The sequence below is a fragment of the Toxorhynchites rutilus genome, chromosome 2 (genome assembly GCF_029784135.1).
Source record: "Toxorhynchites rutilus septentrionalis strain SRP chromosome 2, ASM2978413v1, whole genome shotgun sequence".
Classification (NCBI taxonomy): domain Eukaryota; kingdom Metazoa; phylum Arthropoda; class Insecta; order Diptera; family Culicidae; genus Toxorhynchites; species Toxorhynchites rutilus.
The window spans coordinates 218,339,323-218,366,126 of NC_073745.1; the positions used below are offsets into that span (position 1 = coordinate 218,339,323).

At 39.3% G+C, this 26,804-nt stretch overlaps 1 protein-coding gene across 2 annotated transcripts in view; it reads left to right on the forward strand.

Moving 5' to 3' along the window:
• Positions 1-26,412, forward strand: part of LOC129765004 (uncharacterized) — a 257,376-nt gene extending 230,964 nt beyond the window's left edge. For both annotated transcript variants that reach the window (XM_055764743.1, XM_055764742.1), the window contains exons 9-10: positions 5,336-5,563; positions 23,784-26,412. In XM_055764743.1, coding sequence (XP_055620718.1) covers positions 5,336-5,563; positions 23,784-23,888 — 333 coding nt within the window. In that variant the 3' untranslated portion in view covers positions 23,889-26,412. The remainder of the gene's footprint in view (positions 1-5,335; positions 5,564-23,783) is intronic.
• The last annotated feature ends 392 nt before the right edge of the window (positions 26,413-26,804 follow it).

Sequence of the window (26,804 nt, forward strand, 5' to 3'; positions counted from 1 at the left end):
GCAAGCAAGATAAGGAAGGATTTTTCCTCATGGACCATGAGCTATGTTTGTGGTATTGTTATCGAACAGTCACCCATATTCCAGATTCCGATAGATTTGAACCTCTGTCGGATCTCACGATTCGATCGACTTTTGCATTCTGAAATCCGTTCAATTTAAATTCAGTCATGCTATGAGTTGTGGCAATCTTGTCTTGACGCAAAATAAACGTCAAAATAATTATTCCATATTCGTGGAGCAAGTTGTTAAAATTTGAAAGAAAATTTTTATTTGATGTTGCTTGTCTCAAAACTTTATCCCTAATATAAAATTATTATCAAAGACAATTTTCGTTTAAGACGTTTACCTACTTGCAGATAATATGTTACTATGTTACACAGAAAACATATTAGAGATTTTAATTTTGATCAGTTATGTTTATTTCCATTTATTTTCATCACCTGGGAATTCATTATCATTTTCGCTTTACTGGAATGGAAAACAAAGCTCCATGGTGTCTATATCGAATTGCGTGGCCAGGAACAACTCGATTGGACTTGAGTCAAATAGATTCAGAATCAGATAAGCAGTTAATCAGTAGACGGATCTGGAACTTCCGAGGAAATTATACTATCCAGTAACATGTTAGACTGAATACGTGTAATGTTGTGATGAAGCTCATTAAATACTTCTTTTTTATTTGAACGCACGTGCTGTTATATCATGACAATGCATGCATTATGGCTTGGACTAACAAAGGCTGTATCGGCGTTGCTCGTGATAGCGTCTCGCAAGCATTCTTGTTCCGTAGGAATCGCAGTTATACGCTCTCTACCTTCGCGTTTATGTCGACCATGGATTGTTGGCATAACTCATGACATTGTAGAATGACTTCATACGACACACATAAAAATCCATCGAGCGCACTGTTATGTTGGTTTCGACTCCTCTATACACAGTTTCATAAATACTAATTCAAAATGAGTAATGATGTCCATAATGATTAAAGCGCCTGTGGCGGGATCTAATGATTTGATGTTTACGCAATATCCGTGTTGTCCCATCAGAGCTGTCGGGACATTTTTCGTCAAAGAAACTTCATCTGACTTGCATTGTGGTCACACATATTGTAAAGTTTGTCATTCAGGATACATTCAAGGCGTTTTTCTTGACATATAAATCCCAACTAAGTCATAATTAAAATGATGCAAGTAATACTACTTTGAGACAGTAAACGTTAGGAACGTTAGTTCCACTGGAGCGAAAGATGGAGAGCGTCGTTTGAACGGTGTGTGTTGATGACGCACTCAAGAATATTGTTTCTTTTTCGAATCACAATTTCTTGCGTCGTTGTTCAGTCACCTACCATGATTCCAGCAATGTATTCAGCGGCACGCGCATTGAATCTACTCTCGCGTTCTTGCGGTGTATTATCAGGATTGATGACAATAACGTGATTGTCATTTTGCAATCCGAGCATGTGTAATTTGAAGAATTTCAATGATGCATTGTGTTCATTCATTAAGATTTCAAGCTTGTTGGCGTCTGACTTTATTCGAAGTGATGTTATTTGCGTACGTGATTGAAGTTCAATGAAGTGGGCGCAGAGTCACCTGTTATTGGACATCGTAGATAAATTCATTCTTATAACAAAAATCGCTATAAAACATAGAGGATGGGGGTGAAAAATCATAAAATCTTGAATTTTAGTATTCTGACTTCATTCAAGTAAAAAATACAAAAAAATCAAAAATTTCGTTTTGCTGCAAAGGACCACTATTCGGTATTAAATAAACAGTAATCATATATAGTTTACGACCTATTCTCATGCCTACCAAGTTTTTTTAAATTATTTCATAAAAATCGGTCAAGTCGTTTGGGCGGAGTTCGACCACGATCATCTTGACACGAGATTTTTAAATGTATAGATACATATAATTTTCGTTCACAATGTAGAAAAAAATATGTTTTCTAGAAAAAAACGAATTTCAATTTTCAAAAAAAAAATTAATGTTTTTTTTAATTTGTTTGCTATTTTCACTGAAAGCTTGAACAATTTCCTATATTTCATTGTTTGACAAAAATTCTATAGTTCTTATAGTTTTTAAGTTAGATTTTTTTTGAAATGCTACCCTTTTTTAACTTTTATCAAACAAAAAATACCTTTAAAAGTTCAAGCTTTAAAAAATTTTAGTCAAAGGAAATAATTAAACCTTTCATAAAAAAATACAAAAAATGTTTTAAAAAATATAAAATATACATACAGGGAAACTTCGATATAACGTACCCTCGTTATAACGTCACTCGATATAACGTACATTTTACCTCGATATAACGTACACATTATCAAAGTCAAAAAAAGAATATTATTTCAATTTTTTTTTTTAAGAACAATGAATTATCTGTATTTTGATGCTAAAGCTTGTGTTGTAACTTTAACCAATCCCGAAATACAACTGTTTTGTGATTCCGGATTCTAAATGAACCAAACTTCAATCAACAGAACGAAGGAAAGCATCATGAGAAAAGTTAGCTTCGTCTTCTTATTGTTTTTATTCATCAACCTTACTCAAACAGCAATACAATAAAGTAATATAAGCTACGTTTCAAAGATCTTTATTATGCTTAGATATAACGTACAATTCGATACAACGTACAATTTTGAAAGTAAAATGTACGTTATATCGAAGTTACCCTGTATATCAAAAATTGAAATTGATTTTTCTAAAAAAATGTTTTCTTTAATTCTGAACGAAAAATTATATGAATAGTCCATTCAACTACCAACAAATCTCCCAAACATCGGAAGAAGGGCACTGTTACAGGGAAAAAGTTTTTTTAACAAGCAAACGGCCATTTTATCTATATACCGTCAATCAACATTATGAAGAAAAACATCATGAGAAAGGTTGGCTTCACCTTCTAGTTGAATTTTTTCATCATTATTTACTAACACTACCCAAACAGCATCGCAATGAAGTAATATGAGCTATGTTCTTTATTATGATTCGATATAACGTACAATCGAAGTTTCCCTGTGTTTAGATTATGCTTGGCTGCTATATTAGTTTGAACTAAGAACTGTATCAAAATGTCTGTAGCAACATCTATTCGTAAAAAAAAAAAAACGCGACTGTTATTTCTACTTTTGTTTTTGGTTTATTGAAGTTCAGTTCAATGTGAAACAATATTGTGACTGATATAAGTCAAAATATTATGCTCTTTAGAACGAACGCACCTTTGACGAAATCTCTTCATCAAATTTTGCACAGTAGCTGTTGTGCTTTTCCTGGATGCTGCAGTCAATTCTGAATTCTGAATGGTTTGGGAAACTGTTACCTCCTTTTCACAAGAATATGTTATCCTAACACGGTCTTCTAAACTTAGGGACCTGGGAAAATCGTACAGATACTAGAGGCAAACGAACTTTCAAGTTCAAAGCCTCTATAGTATGAATAATAGAAGTTGAAGTTGTTGTTTCATACAAGCCGGGGATACTCCCACGTCAACCTTGCGGATATAACCAACCCATTTTTTTTTTTGACGAATTCACTCTAGTATAACGCTCAGATAATACTCGTCTTGATAATATACAAATAGTCAACGCTACCATGACTTTCGATCGACTTTGATACGATTCAACACATTCGGAAAACGCTGTTCACAAATTCATTGACTGGATTGCATGTCTAACTCTAAAATCCATTTATCGTCACCTGTTTTAATATGTTTTATAATGTGAGTACGACGCTGATTAGTTCTAGCGTGTCTTCATCGACCTTAACCTGGATGGATTGCTGAAGAAAAATTACGTCGTTGGATCCAATTGAGAAACAACGCGTTTCGTGTCCAAACAATCGTGTAAACGATTCGAATTTGTTCATAAGACACCAATCATTTAAAAACTATATTCATCTCTGGAGTGCAAATGACAGTTTTCAGTCAAGATTTCATTTACTTTATTGGTCTAGCTGAAAACGTAAATCTTATTTCTGTAATCGGTCCAACAAAAGCAGACTTTTAAACGAGCCATTCCTGGTCCTTTTCTGGTATTTTCAACAACAACGAAGAATCCCTCTCAGGAAGCATTTCACAAAATATAATTGCACTGTTTCTCACCTAGAGACAAATGGTGATTAAAAAATGAACTCAATACTAATCCCATCGCTCGGGCTATCCTCTAAATCCTGAAAAAAAAACAAAATGACCAATTTATGCAAAGTCTGCGTCGCTAACCAAATCCAAAAGTCGGCTCAACAGTACAACAACAGTATTCATCATCAAATCGTCGACAAAGGTATTATTACTATGACTACACGCCCCGTTACGCTCCTTCGCATGTCAAACTTCGCCGGTCATTACAGGAGACCGAGGACCGCTTCCAGTTTCCGATCCGGTAGTCTCGTTCCAACAATTCAACATTCCAATGGCTTTACCACGTGATGCCCCGTCGTTGATATGAAAACGATAAACACCCCTTCCCCAGTTTCCACAATGGACGGAAAGAAAAACAGAGGGGTAAAGATAAGTCCAATGATAAAAATATTTTATTCATTCGAAATAATTTTCCTAAAAGGTTTTGCTCACCCTCCCGCCAACAACGATGGCGAGTGTCCAGTTGAAGGACAGAGCGTGACTGCCTGCGCCTATCTGGTCAGCATAGGCTTCTTGTCTATTTCTGTTGCTTCCCCCCGCAGACAGTACTTATTCGTGGCTTTTGTTAGTTCGTACACCCCAATGAAAACGGCGTGGATTAGAATTTTCTGAAGCACTGCTCCGCCTCGGACGGAAACCGATTCGATGTACAAGGCAGGGCTTTCCCATTCGCATCGTTGCGCCAATCTCTCACTCCACTCCACTCCGACGCTATAGATTCCCAGCAGGGCTTCCGGATTTGGATTTTTCAATCCAGATGAACGCAAGGCTGCCGCTCGCCAACGGACGGTCGAAGCGATTTTCTCTACAAATTCTCCTACGTGTGATTTAGAATGAAGTAGAACTCCCACAGTGTCTTTTATTATCTTATTTGTTAATCTAATAAATCTATCACGGCGCTACATAAAGGTTCAGACGGGGGGCTCGACCCAACGTTTTCCGATCTGGGCACGGCACGGGAAATAAAAGTCAGTCAATCAAAGTGGATCGCCTTGGAAGGTGTGTTCTGTTGCCGCTATATATGCATGTCCATACGAGCGACCTGACCACCCCGGAAGAAATAAATTTTATAGACTTCACACATAAATTTGCTTTCCTCTGCCGAGGCGGAAAATATGTTCTGAATTCATTAGACTTGGTACTAAATTTCCTTCTATTTATGTGTGTGTGTTTTTTGCTGTTTGCATCCTTACGTTTGCAGGATTCAAATGCCGACAGCAGCAGCCACAGCAGTATTGGAATGCACGGCGCTTCGTCGACGGAGGACATCCACTCGGAAAACGGCGACTCGAAAGTCAACGGTCATTCGGCTTGCAATGGTAGTAGCAGCGGCAGCAGCAACTCATCGGTCTCATCGATACAGGTCAGCGACGGTGGAGCGGGTGACTCACCACCGACACGTGCCTGCATTATGACCGCACTCAGCATAGTAAGTAGAGTTCTATCGAATAGTATGTATTTCAGAGTGTTCTTGGAATCAAGGAATAATTTTGGGAGAATAATTCGAAAAGAGCCATTCACAAGAATGAAATTCCATATCGCTGGCTACATGAGCAAGGTGTTGCAACAGCAGATGTTCTACCCAGATATTCGTTCAAGCACTCGAAACGATGATGTAGCAAGTATTTAACACATTGTTTCTTTCTTTATCTTTTTTTCGAATTGAATCATTGATTCAGTATCACTTTTGAACAGTATTATGCAATTATCTTCCAACTCAACCGAGATTTTTTCGTCAATTGGGAGATTGTTATTCAGGTGTTGAGTGCACAATTAATCTTCCTGATCCTCTTTTAGAACTTTTAGATAATATTTACTGTTATATCGTTCGCCTAAAACTTTTGTTTTTTGTAATGCTTTATTACAGAATAAGGAAATACTTTTTTCAGTTGCCGCATATGATTCGAATTAAATGAAAACAAACATTTTAACTAATCTAAATTGTATACACAAACTCATTCTAAGATTCTCAAATGTACTCCCTATTGGGCCATGCTATCTCACCGAAATGCTCTTTCAAAATTATAATTTTCAGCATTACTATGAAGGATGTTCCAATAAATTATGGATGTTCCTTACAAATGTAGTGTTGTCAAACACGACGTATTGAGCTGAGGAATTGTGAAATTTCTCGATCTAAAAATTTGCAATTTTTCTTTTGTATATCGAGGAAGATAAAAAATAATTATTTTGAAAAGTGTTTAGAATGCACACAACTTCCAAAACCCTGTGAATGACGATCCCAATACTGGTTTTTAAAGGTGACTAATATAGATAGAGAAGATACTTCTTCTTCTTCTTCAATGGCACTAACGTTCCTAGAGGAACTTCGCCGTCTCAACGTAGTATTACTTGCGTCATTTTTATTAGTACTTAGTTGAGATTTCTATGTCAAATAACACGCCTTGAATGCATTCTGAGTGGCAAGCTCTAGAATACGCGTGATCACAGTGCAAGTCTAAGGAAATTTCTTTGACGAAAAATTCCCCCGACCAGAACGGGAATCGAACCCGAACACCCGGCATGTTAGTTATGACGCTAACCACTCGGCCAAGGGAGCACCAGAGACGATACTTATTAAGATTGAAAACAAATCTAACGTAACTGTTCAAAGCAACACACAATTCATCTTGAGCTCCGGCTGAAGACAACAAACTCTGCAGCATATTTGAAAAGCGTGAACTATAGTGAGCAGGGCCCGAAATCTTCGACGGTGAAAAATGAAGACCGACTCTACTCCCAGTAGCTCCGCTTCGACTAGAGCTGCTTCGGCAGTCACCGCCAACAAAAAAATGCCTTGACTAGAAAATGAATTGACTAGCGTTGACTGTCGAGGATGACTGGTGAACTAGTCCAGTCAGTGGTTATTTTAACTGACTCGACTAATGAATACAAATATGTCTCTTCATTCAACTGACTTCAATCCACATTTCCATTTCCCCCTGACGCTTATTTTGTACCCCGTATGCAATCTTATTGTACGTCCATATAAAAAGGGAACGAAAACTTGACGTAGTTACCTCATCAATGGACGGTTTATTTTCTACCCATCTTGAACTCAAACCAACGAACATTTATCAAGTATGCTATAAAGGTCCTCGCGTTAGTATTAGTAGGTAATAGGCGTGCAAAATAGCTCACACACAGCACATTATTTTATACGTGTGAGTAATTTTCGTGAAAGATACAAAAAATCTAGCTCACCTGTAGCGTTTGTCAAACCACGGTGAACTCAAACATCGATGCATGCATAAAGATACATGGGAAAGAGAGAGAGGAACGAATTCGTTTTGGGGGAAGTCACTTCAAAATGCAATGAGGACAATTTGACTGGGAAGAATGAAATGATATAGTCGAGTCGGTAGAGGGAGATAGCGACTAAACGCCCGACTGACTGTTCAGTCGTTTTGGCGGAGAAACTGGGTGACGAAGCCAAAAGCCATTACTAACTGACTACGGAAATAGTCAGTCGGTTAGTCAGCCGACTATCCTCAGTTGACTATGACTATGCCGTGCCCTGATAGTGAGTCTGGAAAGTTAAGTAAATTTCAATTCTCATCAGCAAACATGACAAAATAAAACGAGTGGTGCTTGGAAATAGTCATTATAGTATGATAGAGCTAGCCCGTGAACCAAATATCTCTCACGAAACCGTTCGTCACATTTTGGTTGTTGTTTTGGGCATGATAAAAGTCGCAGCACGGCTAGTGTCAAAAGCGCTTAATTCTCCCATTCCGAAGTGTCAAACGGCCAACAAAGAGTATTACCTTCGTGTTATGAGGCGTTTGAGAGAGAAAATTCCTCGCAAACTACAGGGTGCGTGCGGTAATTTTGCACAAAGTGACTTATATCATCAAATAATTATTTAAAAATTATTTATGTACTGAAGTTTACTTTATTCATTTTCTTTCAAACAATAAAGCATCAAATCCATCAATTTTTTTTTCGAAAAAGTCGCATTAATAGTCGCTGACCGTTGTAAGATGCTTCCGGAAACTGCTGCAAGCTCATTTTATCATGTCGCGATTTAGTGACGTCATTACCTTCATGATTTGTGACTTTAGCGATCTAATTGTTGTATGAGGGGCTTCATAAGTGTCCCATTCAACGACGTCCCACACAAATTAATCCGAGGGATTGATATCAGGACTGTTAGACGGCCATATTTCTTTCTCCCAGAATTGTGGAACATTTTCCGCTAGCCATTGCGGCGTTTCCTTTTAGCATTAGCTTAGGAGTATATGCTGTTTATTCCATTTCACAGGCCATCTTTATGTAGTACACTACTCTGTTTGACGTTTACGAGTTGAATTATATCATTTACGCCCATTCCGGCGCGAAAAAAATTGACTAGAGAACTTCGAATATACACTTGTTTCGCCATATTTCCCTCGTTGACAGTTGTTATTTGTTTACGGATACTTAGAAGCGTTGGCTATCCATTGCTGCTCAATTTCGTAATACACAGGGCCGATATACAGCTATTTAAAATTCAGTGCAAAATTACCGCACGCGCCCTGTACCAGATTTTTGGGAGGATAACGCTTGATTTTTTTATAACAATAATGCGCCAGTTCATTGATCGATCATTGTGAGTGAAAAAAGGGGACGAAGTTTTTTACGAGGTTTTTTTAACGCGGATTTTCCAATTAACGCGGGTTTTTTACGCGGTTTTTTATCCCCCGCGTAAAAAAAAACCTGAGTGTTAAGCCCGTGTGATTTTTTTTCCTATTTCCGATACTCAAATCACCCCTTTGGACAGCATTGAAGATATAAAAACGAATTCGCTGCGTGAACTGAAGTCAATTCCAGAATACAGCGGAATATGGCTTATTTTGCGTGGAATTGCTCTATAGCAGGTATTCTCAAACTATTTTGGGGCAAGAGCCCCTTTTTCCAGAATGAATGTATCAGTTCATCCCTATCCCGATCCCTATAGCCAAATTTCTTTCAAAATTTTGTCTGCATCTTATTCATACAAAATTCAAAACTAATACATACAAATTTGTTGGTTCACGTAACACAACTTATACAGTTTCAAATAAACACTTGTGTTAATTGAATGGAAACGATTTTTACACCTCGTCGATCCTCAATTCAGTATTCGTTTACGTCGTCACCTGGGAAACCGATATCGACCCCAAGGAGTTGATAATTAACTCTTTATTTTGGGATTTGCGGACTAGGAGTGTGTGTATAGGTGCAACCAAAACTAGCGTTGACAAAAAAGATATCATTTTTGGCAGAAAATGTTCATGTTCTTGTGTTGGAGCTTCAAACGCACAACGTAGAGTGTTTTCTGCGAGTAATAGGGAGAGTATTATATAGTGAAACTTTTGACGCGTACTTATTCTGCTCTCTTTTATTGTTCTTATATTTCCATGACATATAAACTCAACAAAAAAAAAAATAAAGAAACAGGGTGCGGAAATTTCTAGGCGATTTTTGAAATGCTGTAACTTTGTTATGATTCAACGCATGAAGAGTACATGTATCTCATTATAAAACTTAAACTTTAAAGTTTTACGGACATATTTATAATTCTGCACAGGGCTAATTTGTTACTTTTTTTATCCCATTTATTTATTTTAAGGCTCATTAGTATTTTAGCTGTAACAGAGCCGAATTTTAATCGTGTACATGTCATATGGTTATCATATCTATAATTAGCACATTACACAGTTGCCATTCGCCAGTATTCCTTCTATACCATTACATATGGTACATTCGGTGACCGGAATAAATCGCCACAGTAAACAACTGCAACAGAAACAACCGCTTAGAAAAAGTGTAGTAGGCTAGAAATATTTGGCGCGGGAAAAACATCATGTGCCTCACATTTCTATTATAAATTTATTCTCTTGTTCTCGTTTTTCGAAATTTATTCTGAGGACAATGTAATGGGGACGAAGTCCCCATTTGGCGAGGATAAGGAATCGAGGCGGCCCATGCCGCCAAGATGACGCAATCCGAGTCCACCGCCGACCCGCCGTCGGAAGCGGCGGTGTCTCGCACGCAAACCTGGGATCCACTGATTGCCCGGTTAGTTTGAAACATAGGATACGATCCTTTAGCAATGTCCGACCGAGCTCTAGCGAGCGTCGGACGGTATACGTCTGCCCGGGGCGTTACGTTTGCCTGGGGCGATACGTTTGCCCGGTTAATTCTTGTTTTGAAATACAATACCGCGCCACAATATTTATAGCCTACTACACATTTTATAAGCGGTGGTTTCTGTTGCAGTCGTTTTCTGTGGCGATTTATTCCGGGAACCGGTACATTCACACAGTAGCCATTTAGGCGTAAGAGTATTCTTTCTGTTCTTCCATTATCCAGTTGGACCACCGGACAGCGGAGACAGTTGATTGATCATTGTTGAGTTATTTATAGAACAGCAGCCCGATGTGTCTTGCAAGAGCAGAGCAGTTGTATGGATGAATCGATCATAGTTCGACCGTGGATCGATCTCCATCGCTGATGATTGTTGCGTGGGCGTAGTTATTCTGTAACAACACAAAGATGGTCAATGAGGGCCCTGAGTTTTGAACTCACGATCGATCGCTTACTAAGCGAACGCGCAACCAATGTGGCTACGGAGACCCCCTGGTAATTTGTTACTTTGACAAACAAAAATTATTTAACCTTTTTTCAACAATCGAGAAAAAAATAATTTTTTTTTTTCATTGACTTCAAACAAGTGCCAAAAACAGTTTTGTTTGTAGTGTTTTACAAAATTTCTGTAATTCTGCAAATATTACAGTAAATTGTAATGTTTCCGAACAAATTTTTAGCCTAATGTATCCCCAAAGCCCCAGTGAACGTTTCATAATGATACGTTTACACTTTTTTTTAGCCAAGAAGCACCTCATCACAAAATGTACCATAAGTACAAAATGATATGAACAATTCATAACTTCCGTTTACATGAGTTTGGACTTCTACAGGAACGTTAAAGGAATCAAATGAACCTGGTTGATAAGGTTAACTGGATTTGCTAATGATTTAGTTGGCAAAAATTGGGTTAGTTCAAAAAATCTTTGAAAAAAAAACTGAAAAAAATCGTCTTTTTATTTCTTCCCACTACATCTACAAATTTGTTCGTAAAACAATCCCAAACTTCAAAGTGTAAGCTTTTAGAGCTTACGGATAAAAACATACAGACAACAGAGCGTTTTTTCATGGCCACCCTAATGTAACTTTGATAGCAAGCGCTCAAAATTCTCTAGACAACGTTATTACATATGATGAAGCGCTTATTTCAATGTTGTCAAATATAGGGTGACCAAAATTCTAGGTGGAATAAAAAATCTAACTTTCTCATTTTTATAGATAGAGATAAACATAGTTCGACAATGTTGTAACCAAAGCTTTTTTCTATCTTTTAATATAATCGATTTAGCGTTCTTTTTTCTAAGTTAGATTAGGGTGACTATAAGAAAACGGATTTTTTGCTCTTCAGGTTTCACATCAAAATGGTCTTCAAACAACTTTTAGAGCTTATCAATACCAACATTTTGTGATGCAGAACTTGTCAACATCTTAATTCTACTCAAAGTTAGTGAAGGTTTTTTTCCCAAAAACTCAGTTTCAATTTACTCAAATACTAAAATTAACATAATTTTGAATACACACACACAGACATTATTTAAAGTGAAATGTACTATTTCAAATTCCGCTAATAAACTTTGTTTACATTTCCCCCAGAAATAATGATAAGCAAATGAAAAAAGCGTTTTTTTTTTTGGAAAAAATATCAATAAATTTGAGTGAAGATGAGATATCGACGAGTCCTACATCGCAAAATATTTGTACTAGTATGCTCTAAAAGCCTTCCGAAAACAGTTTGCGCGTAGAATTTCAAATATAAAAGATATGAATATGTCGGTTATCTAAATTGGTCGAGTAGTTCAAAAATTATGAATTTTTGAAAAAAGCCATTCGCCATGGAAAGCCATGGAAAAAGTTGACTGTACTTTATGTACCTTTCAGCATTCATTTCAGCACGTTTCTTTTTTTTTTCAGTGGTCGTAGAATTTCTCATGTTTCCGCCAGAATAGGCAATTTGTCTGCTGTTAACAAGGATTGTTTCGGAAAAAATAATCACATTCTCAAAACATATTCTACCATCACAAAAATCCATCCATCCATCTATGAATTCAATCTCGTTCAGACATCTAATACGAGTCCAATGCAACGCCATTCCTTCTATCAATCACTAAATACAGTTAAGTGAGGGATCAGCCAAAAGTGTTGAAAGTCACTACAATACAGAAAAAAACAAATACAGTTCTCTTCAGTTTCTCTTTTAAAAACATAATGATTGTTTTGAATTCTCATCTTTTTACTTTTTGCTTCACCATTTGTGAAATTTCAACGGCTATTCGCCATGGCAAAGTTTTAAAGAATTTCCATGATAAATACAATCAAAATGCTCTGTATGCCATATGAACCTAAATTATTGTCTGAAATTGATATGCATTTAAAAGACAAAGTTCCTTTAGTAAAGTTAGAACGATTTGAGAAGAAGAGGAAATATTGCGCTATTCGAGCGACGGTTTTGATTTCTGTAAGCGGTCAGTTTCCTGAATTCATTTGAATCTTCGATTCACTTTGATTAGTTGCATGCTAATCGTTCGAATAATAATCGTTATTACAATTATTAATCGATTAATCGAACGATTACCGAACATCACTAGTTAGTAGCATACCACCATTCACTTCCTCACTTCCAGATTCAAACGGCTTCGGCCTTGATACTTGGTCCTCTGGATTCTCAAAATGAATACGTTCTTCATCTCCAGTGATTATACAATGCAAAATCAGATTTCTTTTCTTCGAAGCAGCATTTCACAGATGATTTTTCAACATTCGATGTATCTGTTTTTCATGTAACTAATGAGGTACATACACCCTGGTTTCTTCGCAGGTTTTTTACAAGTTTTTTTACTCGGAACTTCCAATTAACGCGGTTTTTTATGCGGTACCCACTTAAAACACTCAGCAATATCACATCTCTCCCTCAGTTCACATTTCTCTCTCATGCTTCCTCAGAGCATATTCTTCTTCTTCTTAAATAGCACTAAAGTTACTAGAGGAACCTCGCCGTCTCAACGTAGTATTACTTGCGTATTTTTTATTAGTAATAAGTTGAGAATTCTATGCCAAAAAACACGCCTTAAATGCATTCTGAGTGGCAAATTCTAGAATATGCGTGACCACAGTGCAAGACGGAGGAAATTTCTTTGACGAAAAATTCCCCCGACCAGAACGAGAATCGAACCCGAACTCCCGGCATATCAGGTTTGACGCTAACCACTCGGCCACGGGAGCACTTCCTCAGAACATATAACAGTAATTAAAGGGTGTGTCGTTTAAAATCCGCACACACTCATATAGCTCTAACTTTCGATCCGTTGGGTAAAATTTATTGAAATTTTATGTAAATATAGTTTAATGTTTATTATTTACACTCTGTGAGCTAATTTCATCAGATGCGCACAAGTTTCCAAAATGGCGACGTAAGAACAGTGCGTGCACGAAAAAGTTTTCCATGAGTACTTCGAGAATACTCTGTCACATTGTGCCATCGGAAAAAAAGTTGGGAATCGCCACGGTGTCTTGTATCATAAAACGGTCCGAAGAACGTCTGATTGTTGATCGGAAGCGAAGGTCCGAAAATAACCGTCAGATCAACGATGTGGCTAGAAAGTGGCATCTGAGCAAAACTTGCGTGCAGAATACCTGAACTCGAGCTGGACTACGTACGTTTGAGTTTCAGAAGTCCCCAAATCGTGAAGAGAAACAGCATGCGGTCGCAAAAAGCCGTGCCCTGAAGTTGCACGATCAAAAGTCAACGAAACCACACTGCTGCGTAACTCATGACGAGACATATGTGAAGGTGGACTTCAACCAGATTCCAGGAAACATGTATGTGACTGCCAAGCATAAGCTGGACGTTCACGAGAACCTCCGGACACAGAAGATGTCGAAGTTCGCGAAGTTCATAATTTGGCAAAAAAGTATTTGCGGAAAGCGGAGTACACCTCTCGTTACCGCAATAACCATGAATGAACTGGTGTATTTGGAAGAGTATCTCCAAAAGCGGCTTCTCCCTCTCCTGAAGGCTCACAACGGCCCGACGATCTTCTGGCCGGATTTGGCAACATGCCACCACACGGAGGACGTAACAAAGTGGTACAAGGCACATGATGTCGATTTCGTGCCGAAAAATTTGAACCCCCCAAACACTCCGAAACTGCGCCCAATTAGAAAATATTGGGTCATTATGAAGGGGCCCCTTCTAAAAATTCTGAGGTCGTGCAGAATCTTATGGCTAGGGTCTAGGCACATTCGGATATAAAGGCGAAATATGATAAATGATTGTTGCCAAAACGAACTTTAATTGTTTCTTTTTTCCCTGAAAATTTGTTGATATTCGGTTAAAAACTCGAATTTTGAAAGTGAATTTTGTGCTTTTTAAACGGTACACCCTTTAGTGCTTGTGACGAAACTTAGTTTTTATGACTTATTACTTATTACGATTCTTACGAGGATTTTAGAAGACCTGTTTTTTTTATGTGGATTTTCCAATTAACGCGGTATTTTGTTACGCGGTTTTTTACGAGCTACGCGTATCCCCCGCGTAGGAAAAAAAACCTAGGTGTACATTAGGGAGCCAATGAATGTATGGGAAAAAATCGACCCTAAAATTTCAAAAAGTTACCATATACAAAATGTTTACCACCTCGAAAAAACACACAAATATCAGCTCAATCGGACTTAAGGGAGAGTGGCGTAAAACGGTCAAAGTTTGAGTTTATTGAAAATCGAAAAATCACCCAAAGGGGGAGGGGAACGGATTTGGTAAAGGAAATCTGGGTTTTCGATTTTTGACGTAGAACTACGTCTTTCATTAAGGGTGTCAAATCAGAAAACAGGTCACGTTTTTATGAATTAAAGTTAACGTTAATAACTATTTTTGCCGCGAACGGATTTTGGCGATTTACATACTAAACGAATCGGAAATTCCGTAAGTCCATACCAATAGAATGCCATACAATAGAATCCCCTGGTTAGTAAATGGTTAAAATTCATGAAAACTTTAAGTGTATCTATTTTCCCATACATTTGTTCTGTCCATTTAAGTGCTTTCCCGAACAGAGATATCAATAACGAGCAACTCATCGACGACCAACGGAGGGGAAATCGTAGGATTTAAAGTCTCCGTGATCAAAGGAAAAGAAGAAGAATGAAGGGGAATACTTGCCTAGAGTATAAACAGTGGATCTCGCTGAGGCAAACTTTCATTCGGCATCGGACTCTTGAGTAATCCAGTTCACTTTGCTTTCGCTGCGCTTCGATCTAAGATTGGACCCCACCAGTGGTAATCCAACTTGGAAATCGTCATTTGATTTTTCTGTTCGTTTTTCGCGTTATTCGTGTCGTGTGTTCTTATTTCCGCGTCATAAATTGGACGCTTCGCGTAGTGAGCGATGAGCAAGAAGAAGAGAAAGGCAGGCTCGAGCCCTGCAAAAAACGAACGCATTTTTTTTTTTTTTTTATTAATCCGTTTATTTTTACAGGCTCAGTTACATAAGTTTAATGGAGCCAAACTCTTAACTATATTTCAACTAGCATATATCAATATGTTGTTTCCTTAATTCTATGGTTAATGAAATAGGAAACCGATTACTCGCGGTCGACTCGAGTTTAGAAGGGTGACACATTTTCATTAGGAAAAGGATGGGATGTAAGGAGATGTGTGTTTACACTCGCACTCACATTCACATTCACATTCTCATTCACACTGACACTTCACACTCAATTCTTAAAACTATCCTTACATCTAATATGTATTTACAATTTAACTTATTCTAATGTTAGTAGGAAGGGAACCGATAGCTCGCGAAGGACGAAAAGGAGGGGAAAAAGGATGTATGAACAATCACACTCGAAGATCGATAGCTTTAAGGAAAACATATATTTGGGACATGTAATCAAGGTCTAACCGAGCCAACACATCTCTCACCGGCACATTGGACTGCTTTCCTCTAGCCCGAAGGGAGTTTTCTAAATTCGATCTGGCGACAAGATACAACTCGCACGACCAAACAACGTGTTCGATATCGTGGTAACCATGGCCACAACCGCAGAGATTGCTGTCGGCAAGATTAAAACGAAAAAGCAGCGCGTCTAACGAACAGTGATTGGACATGAGTCGGGAGAAGGTGCGAATAAAGTCCCGACTCAATTCCAGACTTTTGAACCACGGATTGAGGCTAACCTTAGGGATAATTGAGTGGAGCCACCGGCCCAATTCATCTTCGTTCCATTTGCGTTGCCAGTTAACGATGGTATTTTTACGAACTAAAGAATAAAATTCATTGAAGGCGATTTGACGCTGATAAATTTCGCCTTCAATTGCACCTACCTTTGCTAATGAGTCAGCCCTCTCATTACCCGGAATTGAGCAATGTGAAGGGACCCAGACAAAGGTAATGACATAACAGCGTCTGGATAAAGCACTCAAAATTTCTCGTATTCTCTCAAGGAAGTACGGCGAGTGCTTTTCCGGCCTCACTGAACGGATAGCTTCGACAGAGCTAAGACTATCCGTTACAATGTGATAGTGTTCAACAGGTCGTGAGGCGACGCTGTCCAGCGCCCAGTGTATTGCTGCCAATTCAGCAATATACACTGAGCAAGGATACTGAAGACTGTGTGAGGTGCTAAAAAATTTGTTGAACACTCCAAATCCTGTGGACTCATTCATAGAGGACCCATCAGTAAAGTACATATTATCACAATTGACACGCCCATACTTTGCTTCGAAAATCGTAGGAACGATCCCCGATCGATGATAATCTGGAATTCCATGGATATCCTGCATCATGGACAGATCAAAATGCACAGAGGAATTGATGTAGTCAGGAAAACAAACACGGTTGGGAATATACGAAGAAGGATCAACCTGCATGGAGACGAATTCATGATATGAGCTCATGAATCCAGAATGAAAATTTAGCTCGATCAGCTGCTCAAAATTTCCGATCACCAATGGGTTCATAACCTTACACCGAATGAAGAACCGAAGAGATAATAAATTGAAGCGATCTTTTAGTGGGAGTAGGCCTGCCAAAACCTCGAGACTCATGGTATGCGTTGAGGGCATACATCCCAACGCAATACGGAGACAAAGATACTGAATTCGCTCGAGTTTAATGAGGTGTGTTTTGGCAGCTGATTGAAAACAGAAACTGCCATACTCCATCACTGAGAGAATAGTTGTTCGATACAACATTAGAAGATCTTCGGGATGGGCTCCCCACCAGGTGCCGGTAATTGTACGGAGAAAGTTTATTCTTTGTTGGCATTTTTTACTCAGATACCTAATATGGGCCCCCCAAGTACATTTGGAGTCGAACCAGACCCCAAGATACTTGAAAGACATAGCATGAGTGATCGGTTTACCCAAAAGTTGAAGCTTTGGTTTTGCTGGTCTATGCTTCCTAGAAAAAACCATCATCTCTGTTTTCTCCGTGGAGAATTCGATCCCTAGCCCAATGGCCCAGGTTGAAAAATTGTTCAAAGTATCTTGTAAGGGTCCTTGCAGTTCGGATTCGTTTGATCCTACGACAGACACCACTCCATCATCTGCAAGTTGTCTTAGGTTGCAATTTTGTGTAAGGCAATTGTCGATGTCGCTTACATAGAAGTTGTACAAAAGGGGGCTTAAACATGAGCCCTGGGGGAGTCCCATGTAGGAGACCCGACTTACTGTCGAATCCCCGTGAGAAAAATTCAAATGTTTCTCACAAAGCAAGTTATATAACATATTATTCAATAGAGGCGGCAGACCCCGAGATTGTAATTTGTCTGACAAAACCTCTATTGAAACAGAATCAAAGGCCCCCTTTATGTCCAAGAATACTGAAGCCATTTGTTTTTTTTCGGCGTAAGCCAGTTGAATTTCTGAAGAAAGCAACGCAAGACAATCATTCGTCCCCTTGCCCCTGCGGAACCCATATTGTGTATCTGAGAGTAGGCCATTCGTTTCAACCCATCGATCAAGGCGAAACAAGATCATTTTCTCCAACAATTTCCGTATACAAGACAGCATTGCTATTGGGCGGTACGAATTGAAGTCGGACGCGGGTTTTCCGGGTTTTTGAATAGCTATAACTCGTACTTGTCTCCAATCATCTGGAACAATATTATGCTCCAGAAACCGATTGAATAAGTTCAACAAGCGATGTTTCGCCACATCAGGGAGATTTTTCAGCAAGTTGAACTTAATTCTATCCGATCCCGGAGCAGAATTGTTACATGAAAGGAGAGCAAGAGAGAATTCTACCATCGAAAACTCGGAATCAAGATCGCACCTATCTTGTGGTATATCTCGAACAATTTTTTGCACAGGAGCGGAATCAGGACAAACCTTCCGTGCAAAATTAAAAATCCATCGATGTGAATATTCTTCGCTTTCATTCGTTGAAGAGCGATTTCTCATGTTTCGAGCCACTTTCCATAATTTTTTCATTGACGTTTCTCGTGACAAACCTCCCACGAAATTTCGCCAATAAGCACGTTTTTTCCCTTTGATCAAGTTTTTAAATTGATTTTCAAGGTCCAAATACGTCTGAAAATTTTCAGGGGTTCCACGTTTCCGAAAAGCTTTAAATGCATTCGATTTTTCTACATAAAGCTTGGAACATATGCTATCCCACCATGGATTGGGAGGTCTTCGACGAATAGTGGAACCTGGGATGGGTTTCGTTTGAGCGCGAACCGCGCTGTCATAGATCAAACGAGAAAGGAAGTTATACTCCTCCAATGGAGGTAAACCATCTCTGGAATTGATGGCTAGAGCAATCGCGTCCGCATATTTTTTCCAGTCAATGTGTCTTGTGAGGTCATATGCCATGTTTATAGATTCAGAAGAATTCGACCCAATGGTGATGGAAATTTTGATTGGCAAGTGATCACTACCGTTGGGGTCCTGGATTACATCCCACTTGCAATCTAACGATAGTGAATTCGAGCAAAGCGAGAGGTCAAGAGCACTTGGGTTAGCAGGAGGTTTAGGTACACGTGTTGTTTCCCCAGTGTTCAAAACGGTCATATTGAAGCTGTTACAAAGGTCATATATCAACAATGAACGATTGTCGTCGTACTGTTCCCCCCAGGCAGTTCCGTGAGAGTTGAAGTCTCCCAAGATCAATCGTGGCTCAGGAACGAGTGAGCACATGTCAACAAGTTGCTTGCGGCTAACCGCAGCTCTCGGAGGCCAATACAAGCTGACAATACAGAGGTCTTTGCCTCTGATGTTTGCATGACAAGCAACAGCTTCAATCCCTCCAATAGGTGGAAGGTCAATTCGAAAAAATGAGTGGCACTTATTGATCCCCAATAGCACCCCTCCGTATCTGTCATCACGGTCCAAGCGTACAATATTGAAATCATGGAAAGAGAGATCATCTCGCGAAGAAAGCCAAGTTTCGGACAGAGCAAAAACATCACAATTGAACTTATGAATTAAAAATTTGAATGTATCCAATTTAGGGATAAGACTACGACAATTCCACTGTAAAACAGTGATATCTCCGACCTCTCTATTTGAATTAGACATCAAGAGAGATAATCATTGCAAGGAGGGGCCATGTTTGCATCAATTGCTGCAAAATTGTCTTTAATACTGGAAGCATTGAAATGACAATGGTTCTGATGGAGTCGGAAACGTTAAAACACTTGAAGATTTGATCCAAAAGGTCAGACAACTTTATAAATCCCGATTGGGAAGTTGAGCTGGACGGAAAAATAGGGACAGTTGGGGTTTTTGATGTCCCCTCGAGTGCTGGGTCGTTCGAAGGTGAACTATTCCCACGGAAGCCAGGAGGAACCTGATTTTGCTTGTCCGCTGCACTCGTTTTTTTAGGCAAGCTAACAGGGGATATCACCGGAGGGACTTGTGATTGAATTTTGGGAGTGGTCACATTTTTGCGCCGGGGATTTCCTTGGGAAATAAACGGTGTACCCCCGTGAGCTGTGTCCGCTTCCATTTCGTCAACTGGCAACGTGGAAAAGATATTGTGTGAGGAGATTGGATGTTGTTGTTGTTGGGCCTGTGGAGAAGCGCCCTTTAAAATTTCCGCAAAAGTGCGTTTCGAGCGTTCCTTTAAAGAGCGCTTCTGTTTCTCCCAGCGACTCTTGTAATTTTCACAAGCTGAGAGCTCATGTGGGGTCCCCCCGCAATATGGACACTTATGCTCAGTCGCACTGCAGGATTTGCCCACATGTTGCTCTCCGCAAGTGGCACAGCGCTCCTTGTTGGCGCAGTAGTCTGCTGTGTGACCAACTGACTTGCATTTGTTGCAAGTCATGGGCTTTGGCACGAAGAGACGCAGCGGAAGCCTCAATTTGTCCACCATAACGTAGTCAGGGAGGGCGGAACCAGCAAAAGTTACTCGAAACGAGTCGGACGGCGTGAATTTTGTTTTTCCCTCTTCCTGGGACACTTTTCCTAATTGATGGCAGTCCAAAATTTTAACTTTCGTCAAAGGGAGCTTTTTAAATCTGCCATCTCCCTCTTTTATTAATGCGCTCGTCAGACCCGTTTCTGTGATCACCCCCGAAATTTCTACGTTATGGCAGGGCACATAGACGCGATATTCTAGTACGAACCTATTGTCGACAACAATCTCGTTAGCTTGCTTCCGATCAGCCACGACAACACGCAGTTTGTTCGGTCGAACCTTTCTAATTTCGACCACGGAGGAATAATTTTTTGTCAGATCTTTCATGATCTGAATGACGTTGAGCGATTTCCCGTTGGGTTTTGGCCGGAAGAAAACAACCCATGGGCCAGATCCAGATGCATCTTCTGGATAGACCTTGACACGCGGAGAGGGGACAACTGCGGGGGAGGACGAGGTCGATTGTTGAGCGGGAGCGGGAACAGTTGGGCTGGGAGGCAAGTTCGGGAGATAATCGGAAGCGGGAGCGGGAGATTGAGGGGGCGAAGTGGAAAAGTTTGCCAATTTTCTTGAAGGGGGCTTGTTGAGGTTGATTAACTCTTCCTCTGAAAAGACATCGTCTGAGGGGGGAACGCGTTTAAGCGACTTCCCAGTAGTTAGTGAGGAGGAAACATCAGATTCAATGTCCATATCAAGAGGATCGCACTCTGCCATTATGGCAGATATACAATTATACTTTTTCTTTTTTTTTTTAAATCCTTAACCTAATATATATATAAACTAAAATACTTGAAGCGCACGGTGCGGATGATTTGTATCGGTGCTCCAATCGAACCACGTGATGATCGCTTGGCACAACAGCAATGGTGTATCGCACCACAATACGATGACGAGGAACGGCACACGCTCACAGCGCCCGCAGTGGAGGACTTCTCCCTCCCGCTGGTTGTGATTACTTATCACTTCACTCTCGCAATAAAGAAAACACCGTTAGAGCGACACAATCACTTCAGCGAAACCGATAACGGTATTGTTCCAACACAATAACGGACACGAACAACTTTGCGTCCGGCGGCTTCGGACTGCGCGAGCTGACTGACGAACGCATTGCCAGGGGCAATAAAATTTCGAAGTAAGCGTCATCTAATGATGCACGCGATGTTGGTGCAGTGAAAAGCGCTCGCACTGAACCGAGCCTTCGCGAATGTGACACCGCACCGAACAAACGGCGAAGTAGGCAATTTCGGCGCGTCGGTCGAAAATGTAAACGCCGTTACCCAAGCAGCAACCAAAATCAAGCTCCCCCCGCAGGTGCTGAAGGCGGTCGCTCTTGACAAACTCATCAGCGAATTCGCATCGATGGGTGTTACAGCAGATAACAAGCTGTGTGGTATAATTCAGTATTTTTCCAAGCAGTTAACATTGTTTAATTTCCGTCTTCATAAGGGCTTCGTTGGTGCGTTTGAGAATGCATCAATGCATTAAACTGACGTTATGGCGAGACAGACGTTAAGGCTGTGCACCAAAAAATTATTTGGGAATACCAAGCATCTTGAATGTCTTACTGGAATGTTATAAGTTATTTGGGTTCGCGTGCCAGTCGCAAAACTGCCTTCAACTAGGATTGCATTTGCGCTAATATTGATCATAATGAAGCATTGCTACTGTTTTCGAGGTTGTTATTAACAAAAAGAGTTTATTTCTCTTGTTTAGTCATCAATAAAGTAAATGTTCTGGAATTTTGTATGTGATTAGGTTTTGCTTCCCAGTAGCGAAACTTCCTCCACTAAGGGTGACAGCTGCGCTTCTCTAGCATGAGAAAGTAATGCAACTCTTTTCGAGGCCAGTAATATTAACAGAAGCGTTTCTTTTGAGAATAGCACAAAATGATGAGAAATGTTTATATTGCTAGTAGTTTCAAGCCACAAATGTATGGCTCTGTATGCATGCTATGGTGAACGCTTGTTTGGCGCTTGGTTTACGCTTAGTTTGTACGAACGATATCTAGAGGTGCGATTCCTTTGAGGCAATACTAAATAACATGTAGCATGATATTTGATACTTGCAAGTGTTGTCATTGTTGTTGTTTACAAGCGGTGCCAAAGATATATTGATGTAGTTATGAGATATGGAATAACGGTGCTGGTGCAACATGTATATAATCGACTGTAGCCGAGTCTATGTAAATTTCGAAAAAGGCCACCGGAATAGCCTTCGAGGTAAATTTTCAATGCATTGACATGAAATAAATTGCGACATACGATTGTTTTGCGAGGGCAAGAATGAATCATCAATCAATTATCGTCAACTGATTCTACAATGAAAAAGTAATTTCAGAGATTATTCTACTAAGCAGTTGTTTCTAAAATTTCACAGCATTATAGAATAATAGCCGAAGGTATAAACAAGCGACTTATATAAAATAACAGCGTAGTTCTACGTCAACAATGCGGTCGTATCTTGGACACTACCTCCTATAATTTTTTTTTTTTTTTGATGCCAAATGTCTTAAAATTGCATGAAACGTCGAGATCTAGTTTCATCTCGAAATTTTTTTTTTGTCTAAAAACGATACTCTGGGACTTTTTTTTCGTAGTACGAAACGAAACGGATAGATGGAAATGTTAATTTGCACGATAATATACCCTATGCAAAATATTAGCTCATTCGAACTTCATTTATTAGTGTTGCAGACGTGAACATTTGAGTTTTTTTAAAAACGAAAAATCACCAGAAATCGGGGTCTCAAAATTATTTTTTGATGCCAAATGTTTTAAAATTACATGGCTCATCGAGATTAGAGTGTTTTTTTTTTTTAAATAACACTAGATCTTGACGATTCATGCAACATTTGGCATCAAAAAATTTAAAAAAAAAATTTTTTTTCGGTGATTTCTCGATTTTCAAAAAACCTAAACTTTGACCGCTTTGCGCCACTTTCCCTTAAGTCCGATTGAGCTAATATTTGGCATAGGGTGTTTTTTCGAGGTGGTAAACATATTTTTATGGGGTAACTTTTTGAAATTAGAGATGGCCATTTTCATTGGCACCCTAGTGTACATGCTCCGTGATCTATTTCCATTGATTGCGAATTTATGATGTCAAAGATCAGATATGTAGACTGAAAACCGGCTCTAGAAGTAAACGAACTTTATCCCTATTTCATCACCATTCCAGGATACCAAAGCGAACCCGGAAGCCACCGTTGCCTTGAAGATGGTCACATCAACGCTGGGCATCTCACTGACGAACGGAACGGCTGTAGCCGCCGCTACCCAGTAGGTCTCATTTAGCAACTCTAAGCTGCACACACTTCCACGTGGCACCAGTAACCGAGTGTGATCTATCTGCTGCAGATTCAGTGTAAAAAGTGAAACGAATCTAACCGGGCTCCCATCATTGTAAGTAATCTGCTGAAGAAATACCAAATAAATGAAGAAAAAAAAGTCAACTTGATAGGAGCTTTGAATCTGGTAGTTAAAATAATTAAAATATGTATCATAGAAAGAAACTTTACCGTTTCTGTATTCTTAGGGTATACGTAAACAGCCATACTGTACAATACTGAACCCAATAACAACACATCAATTGTTCTTCTAACGAGTAAAGGAAGGTAGTTATATTGACAGATAAAAAAAAAGTTTATGTCACTAACAATTTGGGAGATTATTTTCGAAACAAAACTATTAAGAGCTTAACGAGATTTTGTTGGAACTTGAATAACAATGGGAAGAAAAACATTACAGTAAATCCCAAGTAAAATGAAGTAGCTAGGAAGCAAATAGATTTAGCAGATATTTTTTTTTTGTTATTATTTGAAAACGACCAAATTTGGTGATTCAGAAAGAAAAGTATATAGCCTAGAAAAATAAAACACAAAAATCTCATGTACATATCAAGACAGTAAACGAATTAAGAAACCTGGTCAGGCGTTTGGAATAGAAATGTAACAAATGTATCCTACAAAACAAATTAAAGAAGATTTTACACAGTATATTTACAGTTTAAGAATTCTGCAAATGCAAATGATTGTAAATACAGAAACTATCAACTTTAATCCAAATCACTGGAACGCTGGAGGAAGGAAACAACGTAATCAAAATCAAATTGAATGTCTATCTAACAGTTCAAAAGTTACGTTTCACTTTAGAAGCTATAATCATAGTTATGTCCGCTTCCGGTGAAGGGCTTTGACAGACAACAATGAATATCAATTACAGTGTACCCTGGACGAATGCGTTGAATCCCTCCATTTTCCTCCCTCTTAACCGCGCGCGCTCTAATTGATTATGATTAGGTGACACAACTGAACACATACACACACATACACATACACGCCTACGCACGCATTCGGAATATGTTCAATTAGTGCTCACTGACAGGTGCCATTGTGCTGACCGGCCGATATCGGTTAGTTATATCGGTATTTTCTTACCCGCGTCTATTAGCGGCTATTCTAGCACTCCATAGATATCTCTGCCTTGACATCTACGGCGGGCTGCGATTCGCTTAAAAATTGATGAACTCCGCATGGATCTAGCTCCCTGTCCAGACAAGCTGTCATTCAACCTCAAATGGCCGCAACCACCTGCTCGCTAATTGATAGAGAAAAGTCAATCTAACCAAATTAGAGTTTCATTAATTTTGATGAGTTTCGTACGCTTGGCCCCGTCGACACCTGGCGGCTGGACACGGGGCGGGGGAGTTGAGTTGGATGGTTATGGTTGTCCTCGGGCCGCGAGCTGCACATAGTCTGCAACGCCGCCCTGAATGGGTCGCTACCCATGTGTTAGCGGGATGGGACGATAAAATCTACATATTTATTGTGTTATTAGGAATAATATTATACACCTATACATATTTTGAAGCCAGTACACAAAATGCCCGCAGCTAATAGCAAAATCTAGATTACACTTTGACACTAGGACAGAAAAATCAGCGTAATCAATGACAATGACACGTGGGATGTCTCGATAAATTAATTTTTATCATTTGAAAATAAGCAAAATTTATTTTATACCTAATTTTTAACCAACAGCAAACCTAACCTATTTATTCTAGCTGTGAGTCAATAACAGGACCCGCTTTATTGTTAGCTCGTAATTTCACCCGACATGAGTCCGACGAGGCTGGGGAACTATAAATTACAACTTAGTATCTGTTATCTATGCGTTACATGTTAGCTGAAAATCAGCACACTTTGTGTACTAGAATTTGAAACCGGAGAGAGAGAGAGAGCTTCGCTCGCCACAAAACAGCAACTATACCAAATTCACGCAACATGCGGAAACTCCTCATCACAAAACAGGATAACGCGGGACATTCACCCACATCCACCCACCGCAAATATGAGCGAACCAATTTTCAGTGCATCTCTTTCACTCTCTTCAACTTCCATATTTACAATACACTCACTCTATTACTGGTGGCACACAAAACAAAACCCAATCCGCGCGTATTGCTGTCATCCTTGACTTGAGAGAAACGAATTAATTACGTACTCGCACTTCTACCGAAACCGTTATGATTATTGAATTAATTGATATGAGTAATTGTATTCTCTTGATCGCTTGCGCGTTGCAATGGACGATAAAATGTGGACGAAGCTGCCTGGAGATGCAAGCTGTGGGGCAATGTGTAGAATTGTTTTACAAAACAGTAAACCGGTATCAAGAGAGATTGTAATCGATGCTAACGAGAAAGTTAGGCAAGGATTGAAGGATTATATTGATGATTATAGAGTTAATTTATACATGCGAACAAAAAAAAACATGTAACTATACAAAATAAAACAAAGTGAATAAATAGTAGCACTGTTATAATCGTGGTGGTATCAATGGGAACGTGATGACATTTCCTTGCTACTAGCTTACCAAAAATACCGTTTCCGGAAATTCCGTGAATTTGCAACATTACTCGTAGACCTATTTCAGCGAGACGTGACAACGTTTTGACTCACTAAAATAGGTTTTTTTTTTCTCCCGTGTTTGTATACAAATCACAGGATGCCCAAATACAGGAGAACTTCGATATAACGTACATTCCACTTTCAAAATTGTACGTTATATTGAAGAACAATAAAGAGCTCAGGATTATAACTGTCTTTTTGACGTAGGATTACGTCTTTCGGAAACATATTGGGGTACAAATTAAAAATCGAAAATCGAGCACATCGTGAATATTGTCCAATTTCAAGCG